Source organism: Castanea sativa, chromosome 6, assembly GCF_040712315.1.
Source record: "Castanea sativa cultivar Marrone di Chiusa Pesio chromosome 6, ASM4071231v1".
NCBI lineage: Eukaryota > Viridiplantae > Streptophyta > Magnoliopsida > Fagales > Fagaceae > Castanea > Castanea sativa.
The window spans coordinates 52,868,176-52,878,554 of NC_134018.1; the positions used below are offsets into that span (position 1 = coordinate 52,868,176).

At 36.7% G+C, this 10,379-nt stretch overlaps 2 protein-coding genes across 2 annotated transcripts; both read left to right on the forward strand.

The window, feature by feature from the left end:
• The first annotated feature begins 2,398 nt into the window (after positions 1-2,398).
• LOC142640494 (histone H2B.8-like) lies at positions 2,399-3,094 on the forward strand. Its single transcript, XM_075814619.1, has one exon. The coding sequence runs from the start codon at positions 2,501-2,503 to the stop codon at positions 2,912-2,914; it is 414 nt and encodes a 137-aa protein (XP_075670734.1). The 5' UTR covers positions 2,399-2,500; the 3' UTR covers positions 2,915-3,094.
• A 75-nt stretch (positions 3,095-3,169) lies between these two features.
• On the forward strand, positions 3,170-8,346 carry LOC142640493 (uncharacterized). The gene is made up of 6 exons (XM_075814618.1): positions 3,170-3,526; positions 3,627-3,817; positions 3,927-3,972; positions 6,507-6,589; positions 6,689-6,805; positions 8,115-8,346. The coding sequence occupies exons 1-6, from the start codon at positions 3,283-3,285 to the stop codon at positions 8,184-8,186; spliced, it is 753 nt and encodes a 250-aa protein (XP_075670733.1). The 5' UTR covers positions 3,170-3,282; the 3' UTR covers positions 8,187-8,346.
• Positions 8,347-10,379: the final 2,033 nt, after the last annotated feature.

Below are 10,379 nucleotides of genomic sequence, written 5' to 3' on the forward strand. Positions count from 1 at the left end.
TACTTTCTAATAGGTTTTCTATCATTTTTCTATCACCATTTAAATCTATTCATTTTTTTTTCAAGATTTGATTCATTTTATCAACTAACAAACACCCAAAACTCTTCTCCATTTTCAACAATCCATGATAGTCAAATCTCTTTTGCCCATATTTTTACCAACCAATAGGATCCAAATTTATTTTGCTCAAATTTTATCATCCAATAACACCCAAATTTTTTTATTTGTTTAAACCCAATTCTTAAGCTACATAGAGATGGTGTTGGGTGGGTTTTATCATGGCTTTAAGTTCAACAAAGAGGAGAGAGATGGGTGTTGGCTTCAATCCCAGCAATTTTACTAAGTTAATGTGCATCTTAGAGTCGGAGGATGTGATCAAAGAGTCATAACTCATAAGAGATCGAGCTGCCTCTAGCCGCCGTGCCTTTCTCTTTGCTCTTCGCCTGCATTGATGTGCTTGACTAGGTGCTCATGTTTGTTGGATTGCTCGTCACTGTGGCTCACAACACCACCATTGTTGTCTACCTCTTCCACTTCGTCAAAATCGTCCACGTTCTTAGCCTATAGCCTACACACACACACACACACACAGAAAACTGTATAAAAAAGGCGGTCCAATATACGTTTCATTAAATTTGTTTAAAGAAGCTACAATGCTATCCTCACCAAAAGAGTGATTGTCGCTACTCCAATTTTTGTTTCCATTTTGGAGAGACCATTGGATTTGGTTTTTTTGGGTTTACTCTCCAAAATAAAGAGGAAAATAGGTTTAATGCTCTTAGAGATACATCTTAGAGCATTCATAGCAAATATGTCAAAAAATATAGCTTTTAACAAATCAAAAAACGACTTTATCTAGATTAACAACTCATTTTTAAATACACCTGACATCAAAACTTCTATTTTAATATACAACACGTTCAAATAATATACATAACACAATAAAATAACATATCATCACAATAAACAACTATCATAGCCAACAATCATAATCAGCAAACCACACCAATTAGCCACCATAACAACCACAACACACGGCTACAACCAAATCCATAGCCGAATCAACCACCACCACCACCACCACTACAACCACTAATCCACAAGACCCACAACCAAAATTAACCACTACCACCACCACTATAACCACCAATCCACAAGATCCACACTTAAAATCAACCACCACCAAAATTTAATCTCAAATAAAAAAAATCAAAAGAAGACAAAAGACGAGGAAGCTTGAACTGTGTCTATTTCTTCAGTTGTAACTTGAACAACCCTGCCAAAAGGAAAAAAAAAAGGATTGAAGAGAAGGGAGGAGCAGGGTGGTTCGGCCAAAGTAAAGAAGAGAGAGATATGTTTGAAGAAAGAGAAAAGAGAGAAAGATAAAATACTATAAAATAATAGAAGAAGAGAGAGAATCAAATAATTTATTTTATTTTATTTTATAACTTTGTTGCTATAGTAAGCTGGCATAGATGGCAATTTACTGTAGTAAGATGGTAAATTTTTTGAGATTTAGCAACTTTGATGTGTGAGTTTTTGAGTGTTTTTTATGTCAAGAATAACATTTTAACATTTTTCACATCTTTGAGGCGAATGCTCTTAGATATCATGAGACCAAGGCATAGGTAAAAAAATTAGTTAAATCCTTACAAAATACCTTAAGTAATACTTTCTAAAAAAAAAAACCTTAAGTAATACTTTTTGTAACCATAAGGGGGTGTTTAGTAGAGTAGTTTGAGTTATGTTGTTTGGATGTTTTTGATATACGTGTGGGTGAAAAAATGTGCAATATTGTTTAAAATATGAGTTATTGTGTTAAAACTCACATGTCAAATTGGTTTTAAGTGGTTTAAACTTTAAAGTTGGAGTAAATTTTTAATATTTTTTTTAAAAGAGGGTAGGGATCAAAGTTGGATTGGCTAATTTAAAAAAAAGGAATTTTATTGGAAAAAATAGGTAATAATTTAAAAATTTGTAAGTAAAGAAAACATAAAAAAAAGGGGTCAAACTCAAATCTAAGGCGTAACCTTACCTAACAAGTCCATTTGCATTTTGCCAGCTAAAACAAAGTCTTCTTTTTTTTTTTTTTTTAAAGAAAACAAAGTCTTCTCGATCCAGCTACCTATTCACCCACCTAACCAATTGGACCGCCGAAATTAGCCTCTGCCGACCAAACTCCAAAATCCCAAAAAAAAAGAAAAAAAAGAAGAGCAAAAGCACTCGCGAGAATTCAAATTTTTTACCATCCCTCCTATCCTTTTCCCACAAAAACCAATCTCCACCGTCAATTCACATCCCTAAAAAGATCCAGCCATCCACGTCATCGATCCGCGTCCCCTAGCCCTCAACCAATCAGCTCTCACCGTTCCCCTCTATATAATTAAAAACTCCCAAACCCCAAGCAACAAACAAACAAACAAGCAAACACACATTTTGAGTATTTGACATTCCCTCCCTTTTTTTTTTTCTCTCTCTCTCTCTCTAGAATTTGAAAAAAATGGCACCAAAGGCAGCGGAGAAGAAGCCGGCGGAGAAAGCACCGGCGGAGAAGAAGCCGAAGGCGGAGAAGAAGCTCCCTAAGGAAGGCGGCGCAGCCTCCTCGGTCGACAAGAAGAAGAAGAGGACGAAGCGCAACGTGGAGACCTACAAGATGTACATCTTCAAGGTGTTGAAGCAGGTCCACCCTGACATTGGGATTTCCAGCAAGGCCATGGGAATCATGAACAGCTTCATCAACGACATCTTCGAGAAGCTCGCGAGCGAGTCCTCCAGGCTCGCCCGCTACAACAAGAAGCCGACCATCACCTCGCGCGAAATCCAGACGGCGGTGCGGCTGGTTCTCCCCGGCGAGCTCGCCAAGCACGCAGTCTCCGAAGGAACCAAGGCGGTTACCAAGTTTACCAGCTCTTGAAAAAATTGCGGGGTTTTTTTTTCCTTTGTAGGGGCATTTTGGGAAATTCGATTGTTCAGTAGGGTTGTTTTGGGGATTTTTGGGTTTCTGGATGTTGTAAAGGGTTAGATTCACTGAAATGTAGTTTTTTTTTTCTTTTTCTTTTCACTGATGAATGAAAAAAATTTCATTTCAACTTTAGATCATTTTTGTCGCTAAGTCACGTGGCTCTCACGTGCGCGTAGACAGCGTAGTTCGTGGTCTTTATCTGAATTTACAGTAACACAGACAAGGCTCATCCATTCACAAATACTAGTACAATTCAATACCTCAGGCTCAAATCTAAGGGCTATATTTCAGTAATACTCTGTTTTTTCATTTGGTTTTTGATGGCATTGAGTTCATCTTGTTCTTACAGTATTGCATTTGGTGGCATTTCATGTCCAAGAGCAAACCCCAGAAAAGCTCGTCACTGTCTTAGACATGGTCAGTTGGGTTTAGCTTTCTCTGCTGAGCCTGAGGGATCTCGGAGACCCTTCTCGCTTCGCAATTCGGCGGATTCATCCCAGAAAGCTCGGTTCGTTGCTCGGCGAAAAGAGTCCGTTACAGTTCGGCAACTCGAACGGCCTCTAAGTAATGTTAGGATGGACTTTTTGGTTTTGATTTTGAGAACTATGAATTGGGTTTTTGGAAAATTTTGATGGGTGTGTTTTTTTTGTTATTGTTGTTACAGTTGAGTATATGAGGTTGCCGGCGAGTCAGTACTCGGTGTTGGATGCGGAGCGAATTGAGAGGGTGGATGAGAACACGTTTAGGTGTTACATTTATAGGATCAAGTTCTTTGCTTTTGAGGTTTGCCCTGTTTTGCTTGTTAGAGTGGAAGAGCAACCTGATGGGTGTTGCATTAGGCTCTTGTCTTGCAAGGTTTCTGCTTTTGCTCTCTACTTTGTGTGTGTGTGTGTGTTTTTTTCTTTTGGTTTGAATCTGGCGGTACCATTTTGGCCTTTGTTCTGATAATTGTTTGTTCGTACAGCTCGAGGGGTCTCCAATGGTTGCTGCGCAGAATGACAAATTTGAGGGTGAGTGATTTTGTAATTGGTTTGTGACTTAGCGTTATCGCCAGACAAATTGGAATGATATATGGTTGCTATAGCATTTGAATCAGAAACTACTTATTAATCAGTGTGGAGTTCATGATAGAGTTCTGTTGATAATGACTATATATGTGCAGAGTGGCAATATAAAAACTTGGCTGTGTTTTGTAGGTACAACTAATTGCTGGCAAATTCAGTTAGTTTCACTCTGTACGGGACATATTTGATCACTATACTGTCTGCAACATACTTAATACTTATATTATATAAGCCGGTTATTATTGCATAGCCATACCATTTGTTTGAAATGAATTTTGAATTTCAACTTATCTAACAGATCTTGGTCATTGAGGTTAGTTTCAAAGTCAGTTTTAGTAAAAAATCAGACTTAAGCCCCGTTTGGATAGCTGGCTGTGTTTCACGTCTAGCGTTTCATGCCTTTTTTTTTTTTTTTTTTTTTTTTTACCAGCGCCTCTTGCACTGTTCATGGGATATGAACAGTGCATTAAAGCAAAGCTATAGTGTTTTCAGCAGTGAATAGTAACTCCAGAAATTATTTTTAGCAATAAATTTTCAATTTTTAGTAAAATAAACGGTATCTAAACACACATTTTATTGTAGCTGGAGAAATGTTTGTGCAATGATCTTAGCTTCGCTATTGTTGTTAGAAACACATGGATTTGGGTATTCATACAAATGATTTTGATTGGGAGAAATAATTTTGAGGCTAACTCATGGTTGGACTTGAAAATTTTAGCTTACAAGCAAAACAGTTACTTTATACCTTTTAAATGGCATGGAAATTAATACAGATTTGATGGTATTATAGAAAAATAGAGGGTGGGTGGGATTGCTTCCAATATAGAGGCATCAGTGGCCTCCTCTCTTGTACGGTTGGGGATAGAGGATCGAAGAAGTTGGGGTGTTTGCTTCATTCGGAGACCAAATGACTGGGAGATGGGTGGTGTGGATTAATTTTTTCGTACTTTGGGTTCTAATTTATGTCATACTGAGAATGGAGATTGTATGCGATGAAAGTTGACGAAAAATGGGGATTTCGATATCCGATCGATTTATAATAAGTTAAGAAGTCCCTTACCCATTATCTTTTCTCGGAAAGTTGTTTGCAAGGTGAAGGCTTCTCGGCGTGTTTCTTTCTTTGTATGGACTATTGTATGAGATAAGATCCTTACAAGTGACAGTTTGAGGGGTAGAGGAAGGGATTTTGTTGATTGGTGCATTATGTGTCGTTGTAATGGAGAGATGGTGGATCATTTGTTACTTCATTGTGGTAAGGCTCACCGGTTGTGGAGTTTGGTTTTTAGATTGTTTGGGATTCTATGGGTCTTGCCAAGATCGGTTGCGGACACTCTCTTTGGTTGGTGGAATTGGCCTGGAAAGCATTCGTCTAGCATTTGGAATTTAGTTCCGTTGTGCCTAATGTGGTGTCTTTGGAATGAACGTTATTGGAGGACGTTTGAGGAGATTGAAAGTTCTGATGACCAGCTATTGGCTTCTTTTAGTGGCTCCCTTTATGACTGGTCTAAGGCTTTGGGACTCACCACTAGTGATTCTCTCCTTATGTTTCTTAGCACTCTCCTTTGTAATTAGTATCTTTTCTTTCTTTCTTTCTATTTTGTTTTGTTTTTTTTTGGTCCTTCTCTTTCTCTTCTCTCTTTGTATTTTGCCTCTACCTTATGTTTTTCTGCATAAGACAGTTTTCTTGAATATTCAGCTTTATTAATTGTCCAAAAAAAAAAAAAAAAATAGTGGATATGGTGTAATTGATAATAAGGACTATCACAACTAATCTAGCTATCCCAAAGAGAAGATACTAACCCAAGCAATGACACTTTAATGTCATGCTAATGCAGTTTGTTGTAGATTAATTTTATAAAAGGTCCATGTTTTCCATCAATAGTGTACCTTGTGTGTTCTTAAGACAAATCCACAAACAATAAACCACTAGCAAATTTTTATTCTTGTCTGCTCTACTCCCAAAATGCAGTAAATATCAATAAGCAGACAAGTATACTGCTATTGACATGAGAGAGAGAGAGAGAGAGAGAGAGCTGTCACTAAATAACTTTGATGCTAAGAAATCAATAACAGGAGAGAGACACAGGTGTTGATGGATATGTAGATAAACTGCTGTCTCTTTACTGAATAAGTCTGATGCTATGCAATAACAGAAGTACAGAAGTGGTATGGTTATGGAGTGTAATGACTCTCCTTTATTGAATAACTTTGATGGCATTTCATTATTGATTAATCAAAATTTTAGGTCGAAAGAGACACTCCTTCACAAAGTGGTCTATGTAGATAATGGTTGCAAAGATTTGAAGTTGGGGAGGTTAACGAGGAATCCTTGCACACAAGTAAATATATTTGATTTATTTTTGTATAACGCGGAAGTGGACATAAAAAGCCTCATTGAAAAACAACCTTAAACATGTTGAGTCATTTGGAATATGCTTTTTTCAGGAATGCTTTGACATTGATTTGGTATGGGAATGCAGCTTCTATGGTGAACCAAGTTTCATGTGGGAGCAACCAAAGCAACTCATTGGTGCAACAACTGTCCTCAGATACTGTCATCAAGGTAATGATTTTGAAGTGATTGTTTCTAGTCATTGCATAATAATTTAAAGTGTTTATAAGTATCTAAAAATTTTATTTGGGATTATTATGTCGCATCCAGGTTAGCATTGAGATTCCTTCTGCATTTAGTCTAATTCCAGTGCAAGCAATTGAATCAACTGGTACCCAAGTCCTTGAACAAGTACTGAGGATTATGCTTCCCCGATTTACAGCCCAGGTTTGTTGAAACTTTAATTAGCTTTTCTTACCAATTAAACAGGAAAGTGGCAATTGCAAATCTTAAGAGTCCACATAATTCATTCTGATTAGATTTAGTCATAGGTCCTTATCTGGGTGCATATTGCAATCTGGAATATGATGATTAGATAGCATTTTGGTATGCAACATTTTCAATCACAACTTCCTGCCTGTGTTGTGGCAGAGAAGGTTCCATATGGAAACTTCTTATTGGTTGTGCCTACTTATTTTAAGGGATCCAGGCCTTCCTTAATCTTTCCTTAGGAAAAACCAATCAAATGATACTCCACAAAAAAATTTAGGGGAGAAAAGACCCTTGTTTTATACCTATGATTAATTAAACTCTATACTTTTAATTGTGTCAATTTAAACCCTACACTCTTATTATTGTGACAATCAAAATCCCTATCCTTGTTAAATTCTGCACAAGATATTTTACACCAATACACACAGTAAAAGGCACTATTTTATATAACCTGTATAACTCATCATTTAACATTAGAGAGAGATAATGGAAAACTTTATCCAAAATGCAAAAACTGATATTGAAACCGTTATTGTTCTCTCTTTCTCACTCAACAAAAACATAACTATTGTCTTGAGGAAAAAATGGTGTCATTTTTGTGCGTATATTGGTGCAAATTTCTCTATGTTGAAGTTGAGTTTAATGGGGTGGGATTGGGAGTTTGATTGTCTTAGTAATAAAATTGCAGAGGAGATATTTCATGCAGTTTATATATATATATCCTCTCTCACACACATAGTGTGGGTCCCATATAGATGTGGGACCCTCATGCTGTGAGAGGGAGGATGCTTATATCTGATACATGTGATATTTATTGGATCATGTGGCATTTAAATTGGCACAATTTAAATTGTAGGGTTTAATTTTTCTTAAAGTATAAATCTATATGGGTGTTTTTGGAATTTTTCCAAAATTTTAAATAGCATTGTAAGAACTTAGACATGTTTGTTTGGCATGCTCTCCTTGAAAGTATAGATAGGCTGAATGGTGCTGAAGTACTTACATCATTCCTGCTTATCTCTCACTCACCTTTTCATGCTTGAGGTCTATTTACTGCTTCCCAAAATTTTCTTTATTACAATGTCTGCAATGACACTTCTCCCCAAATTATTTCCAAATGTTGGTTGACCTTCCATTTTGATTCTTTTTGATAATCTAAAGAGTAAAATCTCACATAAGAATATGCTTTGGCTAAAGAATTTATGCTATGGAGCCATTTATGTTAATCTTAATCGATGCTTTGTTTTTAATCTTGGTTGTGCAGCTTGTGAAGGACTATGAAGCATGGGCTTCTGGTGATACGTCAAGGCAGCCTCTTGGGACAGGTGAGATTTGAGATTGTGGATAACAGCACTTGCCACTGTACTGGCTTTTTCTTGACATGTTTATTCTATATTTTTATTGTATACCGTTTCACTGTTTCCTAGATTGTAGTATTGAGGAAGGAAAGAATGAAAAAAATTTATTTAGGAAATGATTTATTTAACTTGTTGCTATTGACTGTTACAATTTCATCTTGTGAGTAACTTTTCCTTGGACTTAGTTCTTTGGCAATCGATTCTTTACCTTGCTCTCTAAGGATTTAGTGGGGCTGCTGAGATTATTGTTTAAATCTTCAGCTCTATATATTTTCATTGAACTCGTCAGGGTGCAACCTATTGATTGGAGGCTTGGGATGAGACGATTTGTAGATCCAGACATCCTAGGTTCCATCCCCACTAAGAGTTTCCTTGGATTACCTGATACATAGTTCTGGAGGGTAGGGTCGTGTATTCATGGTTTACTTTTTAGGGGTGGGTCAAAAGAGCCCTACCTTGGTGAGGTTCCACTTCATTTAAAAAAAAAATCATAGACCTCAAAACAGGAGATATTGAGAAACTCAGATTGAAAAGGAAATAAATATAATGTGTGCTCAACAAGTTATTCTAGTGGGTTTTGAAACTGCCAGTAAATCTTTAAATTTTGATTCAGCATTCATTAACTTCAGGAACGGGTTTTCAGAAAATTTGTTCTCCCTATCTGATAAAATTTGAAGTGAACCTCCCCCTCTCTCTTTCACCATTTTCCTTACATTAAGTGGGAGTGAGTGGGATAATTTGAACTCAGATTTTCCCTATAGAGAGAATTGGGTAGTGTTATTGAGTTATATGGCTCTTAGCACCAAACTAATTAGAATTCCAATAATTAAGAAGATATATTAATTGGCAAGGTTAGATATGGATTTATGCCTTCAAAAGAGTATGAACTTGATGTCTTTGGCAACCATGCTTGATCAGTTGCTATGTTGGTGGAAATTTGCGTGGCTAGGGAGTTATGAGGATTGCACATGATACAGACTCATGCTCTTTTTTTTTTCCTCTCTAATGCTACATTGGGGAATCCTTTTTCAAGCTTTTTAAGAGAAGGATTCATGGGGGTTTATGAATTAAGAAGGTCTAATTGATCTAGGACCTCTGGGGAAAACCCTTACAAAAGGCCAACTCATGCAAATGTCAAAGATTGGATGGAGAGCTGTTTTTGTTATCCTTTGGTTAGAGATCTCCTAGTTACATCCTTAGATCATGCTCCAATGGTTTTGTTCACTTACAGAGAGGAGAAAAACTACCCTAAACTCTTCAAAATTGAAGAAATATGGTCAACGGATAAGAATTGCTCAGTAGTGGTGACAGATGCTTTGGATAGAAGCAGTTGGTTCTTTTCCCTACAGATTGTCTTAAAAAATCAATCGATGAACCAAAAGTTGAAGTGGTTGAACAAACACTCTTGTTTGTTTAAAACAAAAAATCCTATCTAAAACATGCGATTGACTCAATCCAACAAGAACCTCAGACCACAAAAAATTTGAAATAGAAAAATAAACTAAATCCAGGAATTCCAAGAAGCTCTGAATCTTGAAGAAATCCTAAGGAAACAAAAATTCTTACTTCTGTAGTCGGATGAAGTAGAAATGCCAGAATTCTTTTGGCTATTTCATCCCTCTACATGAAGTAGCCATTTTCTCATCTATAATTTTTTTTCTTACCTATCAAAGAAATCCAAAGTAGGGGCATGGGTCTTGAACATAGGCTAAGAAGGAATTTGCTTTGTTAACCATATTACCTCCCTTTTGTCATCCCTTAACCTAGCTTCCTTTGGAACTGGAAAACCTCATCCCACATATTGTCAACTCCCATAGGAATCTTCAATGTAGGATCCCACGAAGCCCCGGGTTTGAACGGTGTGTTTGCATTATTTAATAAATAGCCCCGGAATATCATCAAAACGAAGAGTGTGAAGTTGCCACAATTTATTTTTTAATCGCTCATAAGAGAATTCATCCATACTTTCAGTGCACTTATCTTCAAATTTCCAGAACCTCAACACTAAACCAATTTAGGCTTGTAAGGTTTTGCAACGTTGCTTACAAGATTACCTCCAAATGTTTTTAGTGAATAGGCTTAAATACCATCTGCCATTTCTAATCACCCAAGTGGCCTTTGTGTCCGGAAGAGTAATTCAATAAAATGACATTATTGCGCATCAATGAATC